The sequence below is a fragment of the Convolutriloba macropyga genome, chromosome 6, assembly GCF_964194025.1.
Source record: "Convolutriloba macropyga chromosome 6, txConMacr16.3, whole genome shotgun sequence".
Lineage (NCBI taxonomy): Eukaryota > Metazoa > Xenacoelomorpha > Acoela > Convolutidae > Convolutriloba > Convolutriloba macropyga.
In genome coordinates this window covers 45,986,078-46,011,692 of record NC_134473.1, presented here as the reverse complement: position 1 = coordinate 46,011,692, position 25,615 = coordinate 45,986,078, and the positions used below count along the sequence as shown (strand labels likewise).

The following is a 25,615-nucleotide window of genomic DNA, read 5'->3' as shown; positions in this document are numbered from 1 at the left end:
ATTTTTCCCAAGAACTGTTTAAACTCATCCCAAAACATTCTCAAAATTCGGGTTCTCTGCAGTGAATCAAAATCATTTCAAATTTTTTTCCTTTTCACCTGGATTATGGCAACGCAAGATCCCTAAAGCGAATTGTGGATTATGTTCAAGCAAGATCAGAGAATATACTCGTCAATTCTGGGCTCAGATCCCATCTATCAACGAAAATGGTTAGAGTCTGAAGCCTACAGCAGCGCTTGCTCTGATCCTGCAAGTATACTGTCATTGAGGCACCAGCATTGCTGAAAGTGTGCCGAGCCGAGGTCAACTGCTTAGATGAAACGGGTCATAACGGTATACAGAAAAGAAGTTTATTTCTCCCGTCGTTGAAATAAACTTCTAGGTATTGCCTAGAATTTAGGTATTGCCAGAAAGGTTACTAAGCTTCGAAGAGCTAGAGGATGAAAAACAACTGGTATTATTTTTTCGCTGCTTCCAAATCTTTGCTCCCTTCAAAGGAATTGAAAGCGTTTTAGAAAGCATATTTTCAAAAATTCCAACGCTTTCGGAAATTCAAAGCTTCTCTCATTTTTTTTTGTGACATAAACCTTTCGCAGATCCTCGTTTAAGTGCTACCACAAGCTGCTTTGAAGAGAATAGTTCAACTGCTTCCTTATTGGCTGCCTGTAAAAAACATTTTCCCGCGACTCGTGGCAAAAATTCTACCACTGCTATAGGACGCACTCCACCTTTTAATTTTTAAACGCTGTTAGTGGAGCAAAGCATTAATATGGCGCAGAGTCTGGGAAGCTGACATCTATTCGTTAAATTTACCAATATAGTAATGTATGAAATATCTCATTTAGATTTGTCGGGGGGTTGTGCAAGTGACAGCATGTAAAAGATGCTTGAGATACCATGTTAGGAGGGCCAGAGGCACAATTACTATGTTTATCTTTTTAATTAAAGTTTTCTGAGGTTTTAAGGCCCCATTTTGGTTTCCGGGTGTTTACGCCGTTTGACTTAATGTTTTATTTTGCAAATTTAGGCGTCGTGGATCTGTGTTTAACACATAAGCTGAAGAAAAGTGTGTCGAGTCCTTTCAGCATTGGAGGTCTATGGAACGGAGGGGCTATCACCGCTGGAGGTGAGTCTCTGGAACAGATATTGCGGGGTAATTTAATCTTGTGTTTGTGATCAAATAGACTTGCTATAATACGCCTTGAGCTTTTTGCCATCATTCTCCGGCGGATCTTGGGAAGGAACTGGAACCTAATGCACACTGTTGCATAAATTGATTTCAGTACGAGCTGTAGTTTCATGTGAAGCTATCAGAAAGAGAATAGTAAAGGCGGATCGACAAAACGTAATGTTTAACAGTTGTGAATTAATAATTAGTAATTTATCATTTCAGTTACAATCGAATCTTCGTTTTCATTTGAAGAATCGGCTATTGGACCCTCAAATGTGACCATTTATAAATTACAGTTAATAGATAAAACTTAAAACGGTAGCATTTTGCCATGTGAAATGAAGTCAGACTTAATCTGATCACGTTTTAGGCAAACCTGAGTTCTCTGCCAGCCTAAGTCTGGTATCAAAACTGTGTAAACAGCTGGCAACAACTGCCGAACTAAAGCAACAATTGACAGATATTCTGTGCCAAGTGCAGGATAAACAGAATGCGTATAAAATCATGATGAAGAATTACAATGCACAGAATGGCCAGGGTTCAGTGTCGTGGGCTATTCAAGACTTTCCCTCCGATAGGGCCCTCAAATTCCTGTGGATGCGGCTCTCCTTGTTCGCAGGAATCCTGGATCGAGTCATTGATCAGATTTGCAAAGAGTCCATGTAAGAAGCATTGTTTAATTATCAGTAGTAATAAAAATACTTTTTGAAAAAATTCATGCTATTTGACCGGTAGTTATGAAACACGCTAATATAAGACTAATGTGCGGTTGAATTTGAAATCCTGATATTTTGCTATTGCTGACAGTTGGTCTCTAGTAAACTCTAACATTTTGGAACACGGTTAACTGAAAGGAAACACTTCTCATTGTTATGGAAAGTTGATATGGCAGTCTTCCGCTGATGCATCGCTTCTGATACAATCGTAGATGCAGATGGGTACCTCGTCACATTGATCTCAGACTCACATGGACGACAAATATTTATCAATACTTTATAAATCGGAGTTTTGGTGTCGTTTGAACTGCCAATTGTAGCTGGAGCATTACTGCTTTACTCGACTGCTGTATTGTTTTGTTTCAGTAAATTTTACGAGAAGGATGCGTTCATGTGTGATCCTGTTGTCACAACTCTCCTCATTTCTCTAATGGGTTAGTAGTCACCAACCAATATTATTATTGTTAAATTAGTTTCAATCCAGTGAAATTGTTGCTTCTTTGTTCTATTTAGTTAGACCATGCTGAAACACTTTTAAGACTCCAAGAGGAGTATCGGAGAAAGGTCTTTTTGATCAATTTCATTGGAAAGAATTTCGAAGCAGGAAGTGAAAGACGTGAAAAAAATTAGGCCTGAACAAAATAAGGGAGTGATGCGGAAAGAGTGGCCTTTTATTCTTACGGCTGTTTTCAAGAGAGCGAGAAATTGGGGTGTCAGAAAATTTTCTTACAGCGAGTGAAATTTTTTGCCCACTTGTTGCGTTTTTAGGCAGTTTTTTTTGGTTTTGAATATTTTTTGTTACGAGGTTTGAGTATGCGATATTGGCCATTTAAAGGTTGTTTTGCTAGTCTTTTGAAGTATCACTCATCTGAGTTTTATTCAAATTTGGATATTTTTAATAGCCGCGAAGCGATATCCGAGGTTATTATTGGCCTTCTCTTGGTTTTTGGTAGCCGCACAGCAATAGCTGGGGCTGTTATTGGCCTTCTCTTGGTTTTTTACAATTCAAAGAATTTGAATTGTATTGGGGCGCTGTGTTTTTTTAAAGATGTTTTCGATGACACATTTTTCGATGACTTTAATCATTCAAAACGGGATAAACAGGTAAAGCCCAGCGGGCATTAAGTTTCATTAGAGGCCCAAAGTGGGTTTTAGTAGTCCATCAAGGTTGTAGGTTTAAGTTTTAAAAGTTCGGCATTAGGTTGAAGTTTTAAAAGTTGATGAAGGCCTTTGTTGGAGACAAAATTACTTGTTATGACCATTTTATGGGCTATATGTTTTGGTACTACAAACACGCAAAATGATACTAACTTTTGCAATTTTTTCAAGTTTTTTGAAAATTTTTGTCATTTTTTGAGTTTTTCCAGCTTTAGGGGTCAGCGAAGCTCCAATAATGTTTGGTAATAGGATTGAAAAAATTAGATTGGTTTTCAACATTTTAATGTCTCCAATTTTAGCATTTTTTTTAATAAAATCTGCAATTTTTTTAAGTTTTCTAAATTTTTTGTCAATTTATGATATTTGTGCATTCTCAAGTGCCAGAAAATCTATTCAACGGTCTGATAAAAAGTTACTGCACGGTTGTTAGTTTCAATCGGTTCCATTTCAACAATTTAACACTTTGGAAATTTGTTGACAAAATTTTGCAATTTTTTTCAAGTTTTTTAAATTATTTGTCTTTTATTTAGTGTTTCTCGCTTCAGTAGCCAGGTAACCTCGTCCAGGTTTTAATAGTATGTTATTAAGGGGTTTCTAGGGTGCCATTGAATTGTTTTCAACATTTTAATAGAACGAATTTCTGTTTTTTGAAATTTGAAGTTTTCTTAACAATTTTTGCCTAACGATCTTTGAGCCAATGAATTTTTTAAGGCTTGGAATTGTGTTGAATTTTGTCCGCGACTTATCTCACTCTCAAAAATGACTTCCTCTCTCTGAAATTGACTTTTCTTTACTTTAATTCAAAGAGATAAGGTTAAGTGACTGTATATTATCACGCTAATTGAAGATTATCTAAGAGCAGCTAATAGAAACAGCAATAATAGCATTAGTTGTACAGATTCTTAATCAAAATTTGACATCTCAGCCCTTAATGAAAAGAGAAATTTCTTTTTTGGCTTTTTTGAGACTGCAGATGTACGAAGCTATTGCGGCTAATTTGGATTTGACAAGACTCTTTTTATGCTAATAAAACAAAATAGTCTTGTCAAGTATGTCATCTGAGTTAATGCTGATTTAGATATGACAATACTATTTTTATCTTACAATGACGCCCGGTAATGTGCGTTCGCACAATGTTGCGACCCCGCTCATCCACGTTTTTAACCTAATTGTATACCAAATAAAAAGATTAGAAAAGATACACAGAAGTAGATGTTTGAGTAAAAAAAACTACAAACCCAAAGAACAAAATGAACTATAAAAAACATGCAGCAATAGAGAGCTTATGATTCTAACCATCAATAACATTACGAGACATTTCAAACTGCTAATAAAAAAGTACGCTAAATTTAAAAGCATATATTACAGTCAAAATACCATCAGTTAAGACCCAAATGAAGAAACTCACTTATCTTGAACTACAAAGCAGATGGAATTTACCCACAATGGTTTTAGATAACCAGTCGCAAACAGAAAAAGAAGTTGAAGATCGGAAATCCTTTTTAAACCCAATTTTTTTCAAACCAAATGTTTTCAGTACTCATAAAAAACATTATTAACCACAAAATTCAAGACAGATTCATCAATAATTCTTCCAGAAACGAATAGGTGCGGTAGAAATGTGTGATGGAAAAAGACTGCAGAAAAACTGCAGATACAGAAAAAGAAAAAGTGTACAATTAGTTTACGAAAATACAAAGTATTACAGCCAATAAAAATATCAGCTGTCTTAAAATTGTATGTTAATTAAATTATTCTTCGTATTATTTCATCTAATATATAAATGATAGATTGTGTATGATCACTTGTGTTTCATTCGAAAATGAATGAGGCTTATTTTAACAAGAAAATTTTAAAGAACAACAAAAACTTGAAAATTGATGACTAACAAACTTTTTTAAAAATGCATCACGTTCAAGATGTAGTTTGCTACACAAGACCACAATAGGGTTTCAAGTTTAAAGCAAAAAACTGGATGAGACTTCTCATTGATGAGACCAAGCTTCAATTGGACAAAACGTACAACAAAATGGAAACGTACAACAAGATGGAAAGTACAACAAAATGGAAAGTAACAAAATGGAAAGCCATTTCTATTTAGATTTAGTTAAATCTTATTGGTGGAAAAAATATGAATTATCGAATGAATTAGTTGTCATTAGAAGGATTGGATTTGTAGAATTGAAGTAGTAGAAAGATTTTGAATAGTTGAAGGAGAGGATTTAGAAGGAATGAAGAAGAGAATTGATTGTTAGAAATATTATTGTTTTGGGATAACTGCTAGACCCATATCCGAAGACCTGAAATTTATTGTAAATATCATCAGATACTTGATAATGTAATCAGGGAACACCAATATAAGTTGGTGACAGGAGAAAAAGCAGTTAGAGATAATGATAAAAGTTGAATTTTTCGAACTTAAAATATTGTTTATCTTAAGTTTCGATGGAAATCTAACTTTGTTTGACACTTCGAATATCAATACTTTCAACGTTCTTGATAAAAATGTCAAAGTTAGAGTTCACAACGATATTGGTCCCATTTTATCTTACTCTATAAGTACTTTTGAAACCGCAATTTTCATATTTTACCTAATCGACAGTCGACCTGGTAGTCATATATTTTGCACTACTGAAATTCAGAACGACTTTACTGAAATTTAATCAATTCTCACTACCAACTCAAACTTCATAATTGATTTGCAGTCCCGAATTCAAATGAATTTTGCCTTTTAAACATAATTCAACAATTTTGATGCTATCCAAACGGCAAAATGATTGACGTTACAGCAATGGCTGCGGCCATTACGACTGTTGTTCTCAACCCATTTTGCGGTGGCGAAACGGAAGATTTTCAAAGTTTCAAGGAACACATCAGAAGCTCAGTGTCACTTGCGCAAGTACCGAACAACGGTAAATTGGATTACCTCAAACTGCATTTGACAGGCGGTGCATTAGCTTTCTTCTTGGAAATTCCAACAGCAGACAGACAAATTTGAAAAAGCAATCGAAGCTCTCGAAAACCGATATCTAATTGCAAACAGAATAGAATTGTTCAAACTGAAATTTCAAGAACGAAAATTCAAATTATCAAGAGAGACCCCAGATTATTTAACAGATCTGACGAGAATGGCGAATTTAGCATTTCCAAATCCGACAGGCGGAGATAGATCACAAGAGAGAACCAGGCGGATACGTGACGCATTCATAAGTGGCATGCCTTCCCAACTACGGCTTAAATTATGATGGAGCCAGATACAAAAACAGTTCAAGAACTTTGCACATTTGTCTCCAAGAGGTTAGCGTTGAAAAGAAATCTACCAGATGAAGAAGCAACAAGTATAACCTTTAATGCACATTCTTTTAATGAGACAACAAATTCAATGACGGAAGCACTTAATTCGATTGCTGCTACCAATCGCGAATTAATAAAAACGCAGAAAGAACTCGGAAATAAGATGCAGAGATTCTCGAGGGACATTAACCAATGAAGGCCATATAGGGGCTTCATGCGTTCAAGGGGAAATCCCAACAACAACAACTATCGCGGACAAAACTCATTTGCTGGCCGACCGCACCAGAATAGAGGAAGTTGGACTAATCGCGGAACGTGGGACAAACATCCCATTCCGCAGATACCCCCTTTTAAAAAACTGAAAAAACCACATTATCTAACGGCTATTGTCCCAGCATGTAAAACCAGCAAAATTTCTACTAGGAGGGAAACTTTTCTGTGTACCGTTTATTTTTGATAGCTTCCACATTAACACTTTATTAGATACGGGCGCATTTTCGAGCGCATGGCCAATTAAACTCTTCAAATTGATACTGAACAAGGAGCCAAGCAAGATCCTCAATTCGTCAGAAGTATTTCTCGAATCAATAAAAATGGCTGATGGTAGAGTTATCGTTGTTGAAAAGTGCGTTCAAATTCAAATAAGCGTCGGGAATTGTCAATTTACAGAAGAATTCCTAATTTTAAAAAAAATATGACTTCAACGTTACTCGGTCTTCCATTCCTTCGCAAAAACAATATTGTAATACATCTTTTAAAGGTCTTCTTTAGTTAACGGAACTAACTATCTCATTGGCCGTATCAACAAAGTACGATAGAAAATTATTGAAATCACAAATTTTACATACAGTCTCAAAAATTACTATACATCCGAATCAACAAGAAATTATTGAATGTGAACTGATTAACCCAGACAAAACTTATGAATATGCTTCAGGTCATTTATCGAGCCAATTCACCCCTCACTTTGTAGTCTGATTATAAATAATGAACGCGATGATAGCTATCCTTAAAAAGCACCATACTTGCGTGAAAAAGCATTTCACGAAAGTCTGATGGATTTTGGTTTCCCTCACTTGAAAATTGTAAAGACGCCTCGAAGCATATCGGAGTAGAAAAGAAAATTTATGAGTCTCTAATGAAATTTAAGGAAGAAGAAATGCTTGATCCAACCATTAATTACGCCAAATGAAAACATTTTCTTAGCAAATTTATTTGTGATAAATCAATACTCAATACCAGTCAACAGAAAAGAAATGGAAGAACTGTGGGTGCGCTTTCATAAAATTTTTGCACGACACCGATTAGGTTTAGGGAATAATACCGACAGTCCACTCAAATTGACACCTGAGCATAACCATCCTGTATATTCTCCAAATGCGATGACTCCGATACACTGACGTGACGAACTAGTTATTGATCTCGCACTTATGCAATATTATGATATCATAACAACGTTACCATTTTCGGAGTATTCGTCACCGATCTTCGCCCAACGAAAGTCAAGTGGAAAACTGCGAATTCTGATTGATCTTAGGAAATTAAACCACCTACTTAGACATGACTACTCGAATCATAATTTTCCTATTCTGACAATGGCTGATGCCAGTGCTCATTTAGCAGGTAAATCAATTTTTGCAAAAATGGATTGCAGCCAAGCATATTTTTCGATGCAAATGGCGGATGAGTTGAGTATTCAATTTCTCGCATTTAATTTTGGAGGGCGTACATTCGCTTTCAAGCGACTTGCGCAAGGCTTAAGCAGATCGCCTTCAGTGCTTGTGTAAACAAACACCTTCATGCATGCGTTGCAAGCGATAGATGCTTTGTTTATTTCGATGACTTAGGATCAGGAGCAATCGATGGATATGCACTTATTGAAAACTTGGAAATTTTTTTTGTTAAAATAGAAAGCCTGGGATTCAAATTGTCAATAGAAAAATGCGAATTCAGAATACCTGAAATTAATTTTCTTGGTCATACAATTACAGGAGATAAGCTAGAAAAATTTCTGAGAACAGTAAAATTACCAAAATCAGTAAAACAAACAAGTAGATCAATTGGATTTCCTGAGTACTTTCAGAAATTTGTTCCAAACTTGGCTGAAAAGCTGCAACCATTCTTTAAGCTACTACGAAAAGAAAACATTCATTTTAACTTCTGAACATCACATAAGTCTTGAAAAGCTGAAAGATGACCTAGAAAAAGCGTGTTCATTGTCATTAAAGATGGCAAAACCAAACTGCCAATTCGTCATCATGTGTGATGCAAGTTTCTATGCAGAGGACTTTGTATTAATCATTGAAGATCACTCTATTCCCAATAATACCACTTCAAAATCTTTTGCACCAGTAGCCTTTGGTTCCCATTTATTCTCTCCAGCACAATTGAAACATTCAATCTACGTCAAGGAGAATCTTAGTGTACAATATGCCTTTGAAATATTTGAACATTACATATGGGGAGTCTCAAACAAACCAACTGTTGTGTTAACAGACAACAAAAGTGTAACACGTTTCTTAAAAGCAAAATGGCTACCGGGCAAACTTTGGAACGCTGTTGACTACGTGCTTTCATTCAACTTTGTAATAGGCCATATTACAGGCAAAGCAAACGCAGCTGCGGATTACTTGTCTCGAGTACATATAAATCCGGCAATAAAAATGAAAATGAAGCTAGAAGATCAAATACCACTACATAAAATCCAAATTGACGTTTTATCAAATACACCGGATAATTCAATTATGTCAGTATATACTACTGAAGAAATTGCGCCACAACCTACTCACCACAAAAATCCAGAAATCATAGTTACAAATGCGGATAATGAAATAGAAGCAGAAATTACAGAGCTGAGTTGAGTGCATTATAATCAAACTTGTGCAGTTTCGCAAGAGAACCGGCTGGATAAATTAGACTGTTTCCACTGAATGCTGTGAAAGAACAACGCAATGACCCAGACATAGTGAAAGTAAAAACCTGGATATTGAATAAAATTAAACCGGAAACGACGTATTCAACGTATGACTTGAAGAAATACCATCAGCACCTTAGCCGACTAACATTAGAAGATTGTATACTGTATAGAAAGTTCTTTGATCATACGGGACAAAATTACCATAAACAGTTTGTCGTTCCTAAGCATTTACGAACAGAGTTGCTGCACCGTATTCACAACAGTAAAATGAAGGGACACTTGGGAATACAATAAATGCTACGTGAGTTCCACAGAAAATACTCTTCCAGGTTTCATTGACTTTCTAGTAGTGTATATTAATAATTGTTTAACGTGCGCACAAGCAAAATCTCCACAGCACAAATACTTAACACCTCCACTAACTCCAGTCAGTTCTAACACCAGCCTACCAGCTGACATGCTCCAAATAGACATTGTAGGAATATCATCCCATAGTGGCGGATATTTTATATATTGATCGGAATGGACGTTTTTACAAAATACATGTTCGCGCAACCACTCACTTCCATATCAGCAGAAACAGTTGCCAAGTTTCTTGTACAATGGTTCATGCGACACTCATATATACCAATTTCAATAGTCACTGATCAAGGTTCACAATTTGTTTCAAAATTACTCCATGAACTCGCAAACATTTTAGAAATAAAGCTCGAGCATACTACAGTAAAGCACGCATAAACGATTGGTGTAGTTGAGCGATCTCACGGACCACTGAAGCGCTATTTAAAATTATATGGAAATCAATTACAACACGATTGGCATAAGCATATAGACCTGGCACTATTCCAACACAATACTAGCCAATACTACCATACAACTATTGGTTGCCCACCGACGCTACTTTTTCATGGCCGAATTCCAATGAATCCTATAGATATAAGATTTAACAACTGAACACTGTACCGTCACAGTAGCAGGAGGTTTGATTACATATCTGATTTACAGAGCAAAATGACGACACTTTTCGGTCATACAAAAGAATTACTCGTGAAATCTTACAACAAATATTAAGAATACTCTGATAGAAAAGCAGCAGCCGCGCCACTAAAATTTACTTGAATATTGTAACATGTCGAGCCCAAAACTGTTTAATGAGCACGAGAAATTTAGCAACCTACAATTTAAATGGAATGGGCTATATCGAATTGAGAAAATTCTTTCCAGAAGCAATTACGTAGTCAGAAAAGTTAATACAAACCATACGCAAATGGTCCAGAGAATTCGATTAAAACCTATCAAACCACAGTACGAAATAAAAGACCTTGCTACCATTGACAGTAAACAATGCACTCCAGATCCTTTAGTGCCTGAAGCTTTTCGAGAAACAGAAATTTTCGACAGTAGTTTAGAAGAAATGCTTTACAATCCATGGGATTTAAATAGAGCAAGAAAAGTAGAAACAAAAATAACAAAATCGAAACCGAATGATCAACCAACATAAAATACTCCGGAAAGGAGAACGGCTGATTCCAGCTTCTCTTATAGCCAAACACAATCAAGTGCTGACTCATCAAATACGATCTTTAAATCTCCGGAATCAATTAGAAATGATCCAGTACATTCAACATCAAGTTGAAGTTTTAAGTCCAGAAACCGTCAGTACCAGAAAAGCGACCCCACCACCTGAACCAAAAGCACCAGTACCAAACTTAGCAAAAATAATAGCAGATAAAAAGGCTGAAAGAGCGGCCCTATCAAGTAGTAATGATTCAACTTCACTTTCAATGGCTCAAAAACCAGTTCAACAAACTGTAACAGTGCAAGCTAAACAACAATCTCCGCAAGTTCCCAACACGGTTTCACGATATGGTGGACTCAGGATACCGACTCAGCACTTTCAATCTAGTTAGAGATTTTTCTGTCAAAAAAATTATTCTATTTTAATTACTACAACATTATTTCTTCTATAAAACAACGCATTGATATTAGTGTGTTTATGTTCATATGGATTACTTTCCTAACTTAATTGCAGTACACACTGAATGAACACCAACCACTCTAAACTTGCCTCTGGCAAAACTGTAAAATGCACAAGTCGAAAGAGAAGAAATGAAAATCTTCCCAGATCATTCATGTTTATAACATAATAATGATTAGAAAAACCAACAAAAATGCAATTTTTTCAAGTTAAAAAAAATGAAAAATCCGTCTGCATACGATTGTAGCTTAGGTTCTTGGGCATTGAATGAACCCATACTCATTATCGAAACTTTTATGTGCTAGCAGCTTAAATTACAATACTTTTTAAAAAAACGTACTTTTATTGGGTAATTTGGTCATTTGGCCGCCGTTGACTTTCAACTCCTGCCCGACATGTTTGATACGCATCCCAGAGACTTGTTATGCTGTATAAACTTATTGAATGCAATTCATTCACTGCTGTAAGTCTCTGCCAACACCACGGTGCAACCTTAACTGAAGGCTTTCTAAAATATACAAACAAATTCTTAGAATTATATTCCTATATTCCCTAACTTATTTCTCTAAATTATATTTTGCCTATATCCTTATTTCGCCTTTCCTCATATTTTGATTTCTGGCCAGGCAAGAAGAAACTCCGCTTGCGACTTTTACTTGGACCAACAGGGCGACGACGTTTACTGGTACTATTGGTAATAACAATATTTTGCCCAGAAGAAGCATAAGATTGTAAATGCTCCGTTATTCCGCTGACTATTCCAAGTTGATTATCACGAAAACTACTCCATTCAGCAGCTCCCTTTATGCCATGAATGTTAATCAGGCTTTTGAACGCATTGTTTTGTAAACCATTGCCATAGTTGCTGAGTGTTTCTTGTGCGCGACTAATATCTTTTTTGTTTTTGGCTTCCCAACCCAAGACATGCGACAGACCGGTTGTGAAGGTTAAAACTGAATGCGCGCATAAAGCAGGCTGGCAGAGGAAATTAGATTTGTTTGGAACGTAATAGTACATGGAATGTTTGTATTTACCCGGGCCATTCTTTACTAATTGAATGAAATTCGTAACACTTTCCAATAAAACACTGTTTGCCACGGTTACAAATTATGAATAATTTTTCACTCACAGGAGTATTTGAAATTGAATCTTTCCCACCCGTTCCAACGTGTCCATCTGTATAATATGGATTAAATTGAAATAATTTATCAAAATTAGTAAAAGTTTACGTCTCAGGAATAGGAAAGGTACATAAATTTAACAAAAAATTTGCAGAAAATGAAAGTTCATGATTCACGACAGTTGTTTATTACAGTTGAAGGCAGGGTATTATAATTATCAACAGTGTCACGAAATTGACTCGAATTACTAATATTTTCAACATCATCTAAAAAGCTATTATCAATTTTGAACAAATTATGGTTTGTTATTGCAACGCGTACCTTGATCTGTTATTTAATATATAATTGAAACATTAATTGTTGAACTCCGCCATAACATCAGACCAATTTGAAGCGCCTTGAACATTGATAATTGGCACAGGTTTCCAGCCAAGGAATTTTAAAATCGAGTCATTATAGAAGCTGTTCTTGAATATTTCAATTTCTTCGTATAATGATAATGAAAAATTTCGTGTTGTTGGCATGTTTTAACTTAAATAAAAATTACCTCTCATTACATTACGAATGAAGAATGTTTTACTTGTTTACCTTTGAATCTTGAGTTACATTAAATTGAGTTACACTGAAAGATTAATTTTCAGAGGTACTTCGGAAAAGTACAAAAGAGCAGCAATTAAACATGGCCAGCAGCATGCACACAATACACAGGCCAGAGAGAACAACCACCAATACTGTATAACAGAAGATTCCAAATCCTCTGAAATGCAGGGATACTCCACACTATTCGAGGTGAAGACCCACCCCAGACTCCAAGAATATGGTTGTATTTTTGCAACACGAAACTTTTGTTTCAAAGTCTACATTGATCTCATTACAGGCCGAAGACAACATAAAGAGAATTACAATGAAGCGAAAGCTGTTTCAACTGAAAACATACTTACCATTAGTGATGAGTTAGAATTATTTCATACATTGCGTTACAACAGAGGACACTGAAAACAAACATTTCACTTCAGTTATCAGAACAATGCTAAAATTATGACCAAATTTAAAAAGAAAGTTACATGTTGAAAAGTGAGGTCTAGTCTAGACCCCACTATTTTTAGAAATTTACAAAAACAAATAATAAAATTCAGCTATTAAACTTTTACGACGAAACAGCAAAATTATACGCTACAGTTCAAAAGGACGGCTTTCGGTGTGAGAAATGCAACAAATCAATCCTAGAGTTTTGAAAACGAAATTATTTCTGCAGGATTTCTTTGAAAAATCTAGTTACCCAAAAATTTTATTATCAGTGCCCGCAGATGTTTTCTTTTGAGTCTCAAGGCTTGAAGTTATTATTTCCAATTACAATGGCTTGATGAAAACAAATTATTCTTAGCTTGGCCACCTAAGGATAAAAATCAAATCGTAGCAAAAAACCTGTCATATTCTCACAAAATGGTTTTGCTAGCATATCTGAGTCTAATAGATACAGTAACTATTTCATCGAGTCATTGCGAATATCAAAAAAACGGCATAGATTTTGTTTACCAACAAAACTTTTGTAGCTGAAAATTTCATCAACGTTCAGTTTTTGGTTCCTTTAACAAAACTTAACGAAACATTTGACGAGCAAATCAAACATCTGACGACTACGTTATCAACAGCATGGAGCAAATACGAGTTCGGTTGCGACTTGTCAAATATGTCAACGAATAAATCATCGCTGAACTTTGAATTGATTTCAAAACACGTTGAAAAACAACTACAAGCAGACAAAATCGACATAAGAGAACTTCAAGGAGAACTTATTGAAACAATGAGATCAACAACATCATTGGATAATTACTCATCTTATAGAAATAAAAGAGGAGCTGGCTTAATAGCGTTCGGAGCTTTAACTGTTTTATCAGCAGGGGCAGGAGTTGCATGTACGTTAAAGTCAATATTTGGAAGTTGCGGAGGATCAAGTCAGTCAAGAGGATATTGACTATGCCTTGCAAGAACTGAAAGAAAATATCGCTGGACCGAAGTCCACTCGAAATTGAACAAAATATTTTTAATAATATCGCAAATGAAAGATATACAAAAAACGCAATAACTTCTCACTGAAACGCAGAAAAACCACAGCATAATTTTAAATACGGCTATTAAATTGCTAAATGAAATTACGAGACGCTTAATGGCATGTAATCAGTATTTCTACGCACGGGACGAGCTGCTACAAGTTCAAACAAACTTAGCAGCTTCACTGCTCGCAATTAACAATGAGATTAAAGCATACCGAGTCGCTGTTTACGCCTACAAACTCTATTTACTGAATTCTGTCATGTCAATGGTTAACAAAGTTATACCGATGACTCTACTACCGCGATCAATGCTATTTGAAATTCTTCAAAAGGTAGCCTTAGCTCAAGTTCACCAGACAGATAGATTAACACTTGCTATACCAACGAACCAAATTCTTACATATTACGAGACAAAAATCTTGACAAATGTAGCTTTAGTCAAATCAGGAATGATTTTCACCTTGGCAGTGCCGTTTGCATCTGGACAGCTCTCAACTTATATAGAGCAACTCCAGTGCCTATGCCAAACGGAGGAGAAGATGGCTACGCCTCTCAATATGAATTGGAATCAATTTATATTGCAATAGCTGAATCTACAAACCGCATAGCATTACTCTCACAACCACAAATTGACAACTATGTGGGCTCCTTTACCTTTTCTGTATGCATAAATGTATTCTAATTAGAAACCGCAGAAAATACGTGTCTTGGTTCACTACTAATTGGCAATCAGTTCTCAGCATTACAGAATTGTAATATCTTGACGGTCAAACTTCCGATTAAGGAAAAAGCGAAAAATCTTGGTAATGGTAAATGGCTGATAACATCATCAAGTAGAAACTTTGATCTTTTTCTCAGTGATTTGAAAAATACTGACCATCTTAAACGAACAAAACTTCCTGGGTGTCAGGTATGTGTAAAAAAATGCGGAACAAATATAGAGACTAGCGCAATGGAATTGAGTGGATAGGTTTTCTTGCAAAAATGACAGCGCAATAATGATTGACATCAAACTAGCTGATCCATTATATCATCTCTTTAGTAAGCTACCAGATTTAGCGGAACTCCCACACCTCATCAATTTCTGATGCTCACAGACAAATTATCGAACAAGTACAATTGAAAATGAAGAGATTTCAGAACCTATTATTCTCAACATGAAAAACTTGAAGCCAAGCATTCAGAATAAATTTCGAGAAGCTGGAACTTGGAAAATGTCAGTAACGACTGGATTTTGTTCTTTTCGTATTTCCTTATTATTGCATTTTGGACTAACATATGTTCTACAATGCTATCGTCAACGATATGCTAGAGTTATCACATCAGTGGTTTGTGAAAAGAGAATTAAATCAAAGCCGATGTTGGTTGTGTCCGCAACAGATTATCAGTATCTACAATTACATCCTATGAGTAAACTTGCAAACAATTAGATTGTTTTGAGTGAGCAACAGTTGATGCAGCACTTCAACCTGACGAATCAAGACAGTGCTCCAGCAGATATAGACAACATGCAACTTGTTTGCAATCAAATTGCGCGAAACCTATACACCCCATTTTAATTAATTTATATTTTAAAATTGGCTACAAATTGCATGCAAAATTTCAGTATGCCAACTATAACCCCAAAAGCCGTCCTGTTGATGTGGTTTTTAAAAGCTTCAAAGAATCCATGCTTTATGAATTAATGCTAAGTAGTATAATCATTAATTTTAAAGAAGCGCAGACTAATGTCTACACTTTGATTGATTTTAATGTTCAGCCATTTCTGTTTAGATTTAGTTAAATCTTATTGGTGGAAAAAATGTACGAACTATTGAATGAATTAGTTGTAGATAACTTGCCATTAGAAGGGTTGGATTTGTTGAACTGAAGTAGTAGAAAGGTTTTGAATAGTTGAAGATTTAGAAGGAATGAAGAAGAGAATTGATTGTTAGAAATATTATTGTTTTGGGATAACTGCTAGACCCATATCCGAAGACCTGAAACATATTGTAATTGTCATCAGATACTTATTAATATAATCAGGGAACACCAATACAAGTACTTCTTCACTCTGATTGTGGCTTTTTTTACTTTAGATCAATTAGAGAAGATCAAGGGGATATGTGTAGCTAAAATTGAAGTTTGTTTCAGAGCAGTTAATTGACGCACAAAAAATTTATATGGATTCATAATCTATGTATAACATCTTAGCATTTAATACAAGAAATTGAAATTTTCGTCATCTGCAGATCCAAAGCTGTTGCAGCTATTTTTGGCAATCTGCCAGCCATGATTAGTTTTATCGGCTTCTCAATTATCCAAGCCAACCAACATGATCTTGGAAGTATTTTGACCCTCTGCAGCCAATATTACACTTTGAGTTTTAAGCTATTTTCACAATTTTGCTTTCTTTGTTTGAAGCTTTTTAAGCAGTTCTTGTTCTCCTCTATCTTCTATCGCGTTTGAGGAGTTTTGTGCTCTTTCTTTTTGTTCGATTCTATTTCGATTTGTTTTCATTAAACAAATTGAGGTAAAATTGCACATTTTTACCGTTTTTTTTCTGTAATAAAGTCTCTTGTCTATTCCTTTTTTCTTTTGCTTCCCACATCGGTTTTTGTTGTTCAGTTTTTAGCTAGGAGCAATTATTTAGGTTTTGCTACTAAGACACACTGGAATGCTGGAGCGGGCAATTTCTAATAATTAAGTGATTTACTGATCCAGCAGGAGATTTCCAACTACCTTTTCCTGATTCTTTTTCAAAATGTTTGTGTTTTTGTAGGAGGTTTATTTGGTCTGTGAAGATGGTCATTTATTAATTCGAGTTGTTTCCGGAAACCTTTTTTTCACTCTTAAGGAAGCGCTTTTTTCGTGTGATTAAGTTTTTGTAAGTTTTTGGTCACACTTGACTCACCTCACTCTCAGAAATGACTTTCTCACTCTGAAATTAGCTTTTTTTTTACTTTAAATCAGAGATAAGGTCAAGGAAATATGTGCAACGCTAATTGAAAGAGACTTGAGAGCAGTTTATTGAGGCAGCAAAAAGTTGTAAAGAATAATAATCTAAATATAACATCTTTTCATTTAATACAAGGAATTTCGTTTTTCGACTTTTTCTCCTATTTTTTTTTGAGAGGGCAGATCCACGTTGCTATTGTGGCTTTTATCTGGCAATCGGCCAGCGATGATTAGCTAAGTCTGTTTTGCAATTATCCATATCAACCAACATGCGCTCTTAAGCATTTTTGACCATCTGAAAAAATATGTCATTTCTGTATTGAGTTTTCAGCTATTTTTACAATTTTACTCTGTTTTAAGCTTTTTCAGCAGTTTTTTATTCCTCTATTTTCTGTAGCATTTGAGGAGTTTTGTGTTTTTTTTTATTTTGTTTGATATTTTTTGAGGTGTTTTCTTTAAACAAAATTGAGGTAAAATTGTGCAAATTTTTTCTGATATTTGTCTGTATTAAAAGTTTCTTGTCGATTCTTTTTCTGTTGCTTCTCACTTCGATTTTTGTTGTTCAGCTTTTTTTAGGAGCAGTTATTTAGGTTTTGCTGTAAGGAGACACTAGAATTCTGGACTGGGCATATTTTTCTAATAATTGAGTGGTTTACTGATCTAGCAGGAAATTTGCAACTACCCTTTCCTGCTACTTTTTCAAAATGTTTGTTTAATTGTGTAGGAGGTTCACTAGGTAATTGAAGATGGTCAATTATTCGTTCGAGTTATTTCCGGAATTCTATTTTTAACTCTTAGTAGAGCTTTTGTTTTCGTTTGTGTGATTTTGTTTTTGGTCACACTTGACTTACTCTCTCAAAAATGACGTTCCTACTCTGAAATTGGCTTATTTACTTTAAATGAAAGAGTTAAGGTCAAGGGAGTGTGTGTGTAACTCTAGTTGAAGTTTATTTGAGTGCACTTAGTTGCGCAGCAGATTCATAATCTAAATATAACATCTCATCGTTTAATAAAAATTTTCTTTTTCGTCTGTTTCTTTTACTATCTTTTGAGTCAGGTTCGCGACGCTTTTGAGGCTATTTTCTGGCAATCTGCCAGCAATGATTATTTCAATCGGTTTCTCAATAATCCAAACCAACCAACATGCGCGTGGACGCATATTTGACCATCGGAAGCAAATTTTACTCTTTTAATTGATTTTTACAATTTTTACAAATTTGCTTTGTTTTAAGCTTTTTAGCAGCTTTCGTATTCCTCTATTTTCTATAGCATTTAAGGAGTTTTATAGTCTCTTTCATTTTGTTTGATATCATTTTGAGTTGTTTTCATTACACAAAATTGAGGTTAAATTGTGCAATTTTTTACTGATAATTGTCTGTACTAAAAGTTTCTTGTCTATTCCTTTTCCTTTTTCTTACTGTAGTTTTTATCTGTTGTTGCTAATTTAGATCAATTTTTCCCCCGTTTTACTTAATTTTTCCTGTATTTTAACTCCCATTGACAACTTTTTACATTGTTTATGAGCTGCTAAATCAAAAAATTGGCGGGATCTGACGATTGAAATTGACGATGAAACATTAGTCTTCGTTTTTTTTTTCGTTACTCAAGGTTTTGGATCATTAGTTATTTCGCCAGCTATAAGTGTCCGGATATGGCAAAATTTTGTCGGAACTTATTGTCCCAATGTTTAAATCTCCAATCTTAATAAAAAAGCCTCGCCTACTGTGATACCTTGTTCCGACAAATCTTCGGTGAAACTGCTTGTCAGGTGAAACTGCTGTCAATTTGAGCAGCCAAGCACTTTTTAAATATTTTATTCAAACGTTGAATAAAACTTTTTTTCAATTGTTTTGATGAGAGGAGTCGAATTATTGTGTAAGCGCACATTGCCGATCATCGTTGTTAATGCAATAATCATATGAGCTCTCATATAATCAACCGAGCTTAAATTTTTAGCTCATAGCTAAAAATTTAATTTAGCCCATTGGATCCACTGTGTGGTAGCAATTTTCCCTCTCTTCCCTTCTGTTTTACATCTATTTTCACATATTTTTTGTGATAGCAATTAGTTTGTAATTTGAGAGTCGCATAACATACCAGAGACGCAAACATAACAGGTCCCATTTGTTTAGTGGGCCCCTGTTCCCTGGACTACTCTAAAGCCAAGACTCCAGACCATTTGTGGACTGATCCTCATGCGGAAGAGTTGGTTCTCAAACACAAGATTCATTCTAACATCGGATACACGTCCTCTCAAATGGGCACTTCAGCCTACGAAAGTGGCGCCGTTTCTAATCCTGATGTTAGGCGGGCTCTATTGTCCAACAATTTCAAGTCCATAAAACCCGCATTGATGAGCATCGAAACAGGTACGAAACTGATAAAGTGGGAACTTAAGTGTACATGAAATGAGCCAATCGGTCCTTATCTAAGTACAGAGTCTGCTAAAGCTGCTGGGATGTCCTACATTGGAGGTGAAAATTTTCTCAAAGTTTTTTTGCATTATTTGTTGAATGGGTCTTAAATTGACGCTGATCAAAGTTCATGGGCGACTTGTGCAAACTAGAGTTTTTCCTATCTGTTTGCTGAGTTGTATGTATCAATTAACAAAAAAGGAGGTATAACGAAAAAATCAATTATAAAGCTTGCTAATTTCTTCAACTTTTTGGATTTTCTTTTCATTTCAAGTTTTTCGACTATCAGGAGCCAGTCCGCCCAGTTTTCGGCGAAACCGCAATTCATTTCAATATATTCACGTTCAAGGTCGAAGTGCAAATTCAACAGAACGGGATAAAACAATAAAGTCGGGGCACTAAGACTTGTTAAACGACTTGGTGCATTAAGTTATGAAAATGCCTAAAAATATATTTCTAAGTTCTATAGGTAATAAGCTTCTTGTCCTCCAGGCTGAGTTCAGCATAGCTAACCAATCTACTGAAACTGCTGCGGACGAAACAAGAAAACTGCTTGACGCTTAGAATTTCCTGTTTCAGTATCATCTATCTTCTATCGCGTTTGAGGAGTTTTGTGCTCTTTCTTTATGTTCGATTCTATTTTGAGTTGTTTTCATTAAACAAATTGAGGTAAAATTGCACATTTTTACAGATTTTTTTCTGTAATAAAAAGTCTCTTGTCTATTCCTTTTTCCTTTTGCTTCCCACATCGGTTTTTGTTGTTCAGTTTTTAGCTAGGAGCAATTATTTAGGTGTTGCTAATAAGAGACACTGGAATGCTGGAGCGGGCAATTTCTAATAATTGTGATTTACTGATCCAGCAGGAGATTTCCAACTACCTTTTCCTGATTCTTTTTCAAAATGTTTGTGTATTTTTGTAGGAGGTTTATTTGGTCTGTGAAGATGGTCATTTATTAATTCGAGTTGTTTCCGGAAATATTTTTTTTCACACTTAAGGAAGCGCTTTTTTTCTTTCGTGTGATTAAGTTTTTGTAAGTTTTTGGTCACACTTGACTTACCTCACTCTCAGAAATGACTTTCTCACTCTGAAATTGACTTTTTTTTACTTTAAATCAGAGATAAGGTCAAGGGAAGATTTGCAACGCTAATTGAAAGAGACTTGAGAGCAGCTTATTGAGGCAGCAAAAAGTTGTAGAGAATAATAATCTAAATTTAACATCTTTTCATTTAATACAAGGAATTTCGTTTTTCGACTGTTTCTCTTACTTTATTTTGAGAGGGCAGATCAACGTTGCTATTGTGGCTTTTCTCTGGCAATCGGCCAGCGATGATTAGCTAAGTCTGTTTTGCAATAATCCATATCAACCAACATGCGCTCTTAAGCATTTTTGACCATCTGAAAAAATATGTCATTTCTGTATTGAGTTTTCAGCTATTTTTACAATTTTACTCTGTTTTAAGCTTTTTTAGCAGTTTTTTTATTCCTCTATTTTCTGTAGCATTTGAGGAGTTTTGTGTTTTTTTTATTTTGTTTGATATTTTTTTGAGGTGTTTTCGTTAAACAAAATTGAGGTAAAATTGTGCAAATTTTTTCTGATATTTGTCTGTATTAAAAGTTTCTTGTCGATTCTTTTTCTGTTGCTTCTCATTTCGATTATTGTTGTTCAGCTTTTTTAGGAGCAGTTATTTAGGTTTTGCTGTAAGGAGACACTAGAATTCTGGACTGGGCAATTTCTAATAATTGAGTGGTTTACTGATCTAGCAGGAAATTTGCAACTACCCTTTCCTGCTACTTTTTCAAAATGTTTGTTTAATTGTGTAGGAGGTTCACTAGGTAATTGAAGATGGTCAATTATTCGTTCGAGTTATTTCCGGAATTCTATTTTTAACTCTTAGTAGAGCGTTTTTTTTTCGTTTGTGTGATTAAGTTTTGGTCACACTTGACTTACCTCTCTCAAAAATGACGTTCCTACTCTGAAATTGGCTTATTTACTTTAAATGAAAGAGTTAAGGTCAAGGGAGTGTGTGTGTGTGTAACTCTAGTTGAAGTTTATTTGAGTGCACTTATTTGTCGCAGCAGATTCATAATCTAAATATAACATCTCATCGTTTAATAAAAATTTTCTTTTTCGTCTGTTTCTTTTACTATCTTTCGAGTCAGGTTCGCGACGCTTTTGAGGCTATTTTCTGGCAATCTGCCAGCAATGATTATTTCAATCGGTTTCTCAATAATCCAAACCAACCAACATGCGCGTGGATGCATATTTGACCATCGGAAGCAAATTTTACTCTTTTATATTGAGTTTTACAATTTTGCTTTGTTTTAAGCTTTTTAGCAGCTTTCGTATTCCTTTTTTTTCTATAGCATTTAAGGAGTTTTGTAGTCTCTTTCATTTTGTTTGATATTATTTTGAGTTGTTTTCATTAAACAAAATTGAGGTTAATTTGTGCAATTTTTTACTGATAATTGTCTGTACTAAAAGTTTCTTGTCTATTCCTTTTTCTTACTGTAGTTTTTATCTGTTCTTCCTAATTTAGATCAATTTTTCCCCCGTTTTACTTAATTTTTCCGGTATTTTAACTCCCATTGACAACTTTTTACATTGTTTATGAGCTGCTAAATCAAAAAATTGGCGGGATCTGACGATTGAAATTGACGATGAAACATTAGTCTTCGTTTTTTTTTTCGTTACTCAAGATTTTGGATCATTAGTTATTTCGCCAGCTATAAGTGCCCGGATATGGCAAAATTTTGTCGGAACTTATTGTCTCAATGTTTAAATCTCCAATCTTAGTAAAAAAGCCTCGCCTACTGTGATACCTTGTTCCGACAAATCTTCGGTGAAACTGCTTGTCGGGTGAAACTGCTGTCAATTTGAGCAGTCAACAACTTTTTAAATATTATATTCAAACGTTGAATAAAACTTTTTTTCAATTGTTTGATGAGAGGAGTCGAATCATTGTGTAAGCGCACATTGCCGATCATCGTTGTTAATACAATAATCATATGAGCTCTCATATAATCAACCGAGCTCTTTTCATAATGCTTAAATTTTTAGCTCATCGCTAAAAATTTAATTTAGCCCATTGGATCCACTGTGTGGCAGCAATTTTCCCTCTTTTCCCTTCTATGTTTTACATCTATTTTCACATTTTTTGTGATAGCAATTAGTTTGTAATTTAAGAGTCGCATAACATACCATAGACGCAAACATAACAGGTCCCATTTGTTTAGTGGGCCCCTGTTCCCCGGACTACTCTAAAGCCAAGACTCCAGACCATTTGTGGACTGATCCTCATGCGGAAGAGTTGATTCTCAAACACAAGATTCTTTCTTACATCGGATACGCGTCCTCTCAAATGGGCACTTCAGCCTACGAAAGTGGCGCCGTTTCTAATCCTGATGTTAGGCGGGCTCTATTGTCCAATAATTTCAAGTCCATAAAACCCGCATTGATGAGCATCGAAACAGGTACGAACCTGATAAAGTGGGAACTTAAGTGTACATGAAATGAGAGCTTGGCATTTATGAAGGAGAACTTTACTCATTTTCATTCAAACTGTAGAGAAAATGCAGCATTGATAGCGAACGCATAATTTTATGAAAGTTTGTTTTTTGATTGTACTCGAAGACAGGAGTTAGTAAACGACAAGGGCTGGTTGGCGAGATGTTCCTTAGTAGATTCCTGAAGTAAGCAAAACTAAATAGTAATTATAAATAGGATAAATAGTTAGGTCCAGTAGGCATTAAGTTACATTCGAGGCCGTAATCGGTCCTTATCTAAGTACAGAGTCTGCTAAAGCTGCTGGGATGTCCTACATTGGAGGTGAAAATTTTCTCAAAGTTTTTTTGCATTATTTGTTGAATGGGTCTTAAATTGACGCTGGTCAAAGTTCATGGGCGACTTGTGCAAACTAGTGTTTTTCCTATCTGTTTGCTGAGTTGTATGTATCAATTAACAAAAAAGGAGGTATAACGAAAAAATCAATTATAAAGCTTGCTAATTTCTTCAACTTTTTGGATTTTCTTTTCATTTCAAGTTTTTTGACTATCAGGAGCCAGTCCGCCCAGTTTTCGGCGAAACCGCAATTCATTTCGATATATTCACGTTCAAGGTCGAAGTGCAAATTCAACAGAACGCGATAAAACAATAAAGTCGGGGCACTAAGACTTGTTAAACGACTTGGTGCATTAAGTTATGAAAAGGCCTAAAAATATATTTATAAGTTCTATAGGTAATAAGCTTCTTGTCCTCCAGGCTGAGTTCAGCGTAGCTAACCAATCTACTGAAACTGCTGCGGACGAAACGAGAAAAATTGGCCCTTTGTTTTACATCTATTCACATATTTTTGTGATAGCAATTAGTTTGTAATTTGAGAGTCGCATAACATACCAGAGACGCAAGCATAACAGGTCCCATTTGTTTAGTGGGCCCCTGTTCCCTGGACTACTCTAAAGCCAAGACTCCAGACCATTTGTGGACTGATCCTCATGCGGAAGAGTTGGTTCTCAGGCACAAGATTCATTCTAACATCGGATACACGTCCTCTCAAATGGGCACTTCAGCCTACGAAAGTGGCGCCGTTTCTAATCCTGATGCTAGCCGGGCTCTATTGTTCAACAATTTCCAGTCCATAAAACCCGCATTGATGAGCATCGAAACAGGTACGAACCTGATAAAGTGGGAACTTAAGTGTACATGAAATGAGAGCTTGGCATTTATAAAGGAGAACTTTACTTATTTTCATTCAAACTGTAGAGAAAATGCAGCATTGATAGCGAACGCATAATTTTATGAAAGTTTGTTATTCGAAACACATTCTACTCGAAGACAGGATTTAGTCAACGACAAGGGCTGGTTGGCGAGATGTTCCTTAGTAGATTCCTGAAGTAAGCAAAACTAAATAGTAAATATAAATAGGATAAATAGTTAGGTCCAGTGGGCATTAAGTTATATTTGAGGCCGTAATCGGTCATTATTTAAGTACAGAGTCTGCTAAAGCTGCTGGGATGTCCTATATTGGAGGTGAAAACTTTCTGAAAGTTTTTTGCGTTATTTGTTGAATGGGTCTTAAATTGACGCTGGTCAAAGTTCATGGGCGACTTGTGCAAACTAGATTTTTTCCTATCGGTTTGCTGAGTTGTATGTATCAATTAACAAAACAGGAGATATAACAAAAAAATCAATTATAAAGCTTGCTAATTTCTTCAACTTTTTGGATTTTCTTTTCATTTCAAGTTTTTCGACTATCAGGAGCCAGTCCGCCCAGTTTTCGGCGAAACTGCAATTCATTTCGATATATTCACGTTCAAGGTCGAAGTACAAATTCAACAGAACGCGATAAAACAATAAAGTCGGGGCACTAAGACTTGTTAAACGACTTGGTGCATTAAGTTATGAAAATGCCTAAAAATATTTTTCTAAGTTCTATAGGTAATAAGCTTCTTGTCCTCCAGGCTCAGTTCAGCATAGCTAACCAATCTACTGAAACTGCCGCGGACGAAACAAGAAAACTTTTCCCTTCTATGTTTTACATCTATTTTCACATACTTTTTGTGATAGCAATTAGTTTGTAATTTGAGAGTCGCATAACATACCAGAGACGCAAACATAACAGGTCCCATTTGTTTAGTGGGCCCCTGTTCCCTGGACTACTCTAAAGCCAAGACTCCAGACCATTTGTGGACTGATCCTCATGCGGAAGAGTTGGTTCTCAGACACAAGATTCATTCTAACATCGGATACACGTCCTCTCAAATGGGCACTTCAGCCTACGAAAGTGGCGCCGTTTCTAATCCTGATGCTAGGCGGGCTCTATTGTCCAACAATTTCAAGTCCATAAAACCCGCATTG

General features: G+C 35.5%; 1 protein-coding gene across 1 annotated transcript; it reads left to right on the top strand.

The window, feature by feature from the left end:
- Window positions 1-141: 141 nt before the first annotated feature.
- On the top strand, window positions 142-20,240 carry LOC142341329 (uncharacterized). The gene is made up of 5 exons (XM_075392254.1): window positions 142-253; window positions 1,028-1,126; window positions 1,542-1,833; window positions 2,254-2,321; window positions 19,479-20,240. Exons 1-5 carry the CDS (start codon window positions 142-144, stop codon window positions 19,751-19,753), a joined length of 846 nt encoding a protein of 281 aa, XP_075248369.1. The 3' UTR covers window positions 19,754-20,240.
- The last annotated feature ends 5,375 nt before the right edge of the window (window positions 20,241-25,615 follow it).

Bases quoted from the DNA above. Each gene is read 5' to 3' on its own strand.
- LOC142341329 (XM_075392254.1), top strand. From the start codon at position 142: ATGTTCAAGCAAGATCAGAGAATATACTCGTCAATTCTGGGCTCAGAT. The intron at 254-1,027 runs GTATACTGTCAT...TTGCAAATTTAG, and splicing joins CGCTTGCTCTGATCCTGCAA to GCGTCGTGGATCTGTGTTTA. The intron at 1,834-2,253 runs GTAAGAAGCATT...GTTTTGTTTCAG, and splicing joins CAGATTTGCAAAGAGTCCAT to TAAATTTTACGAGAAGGATG.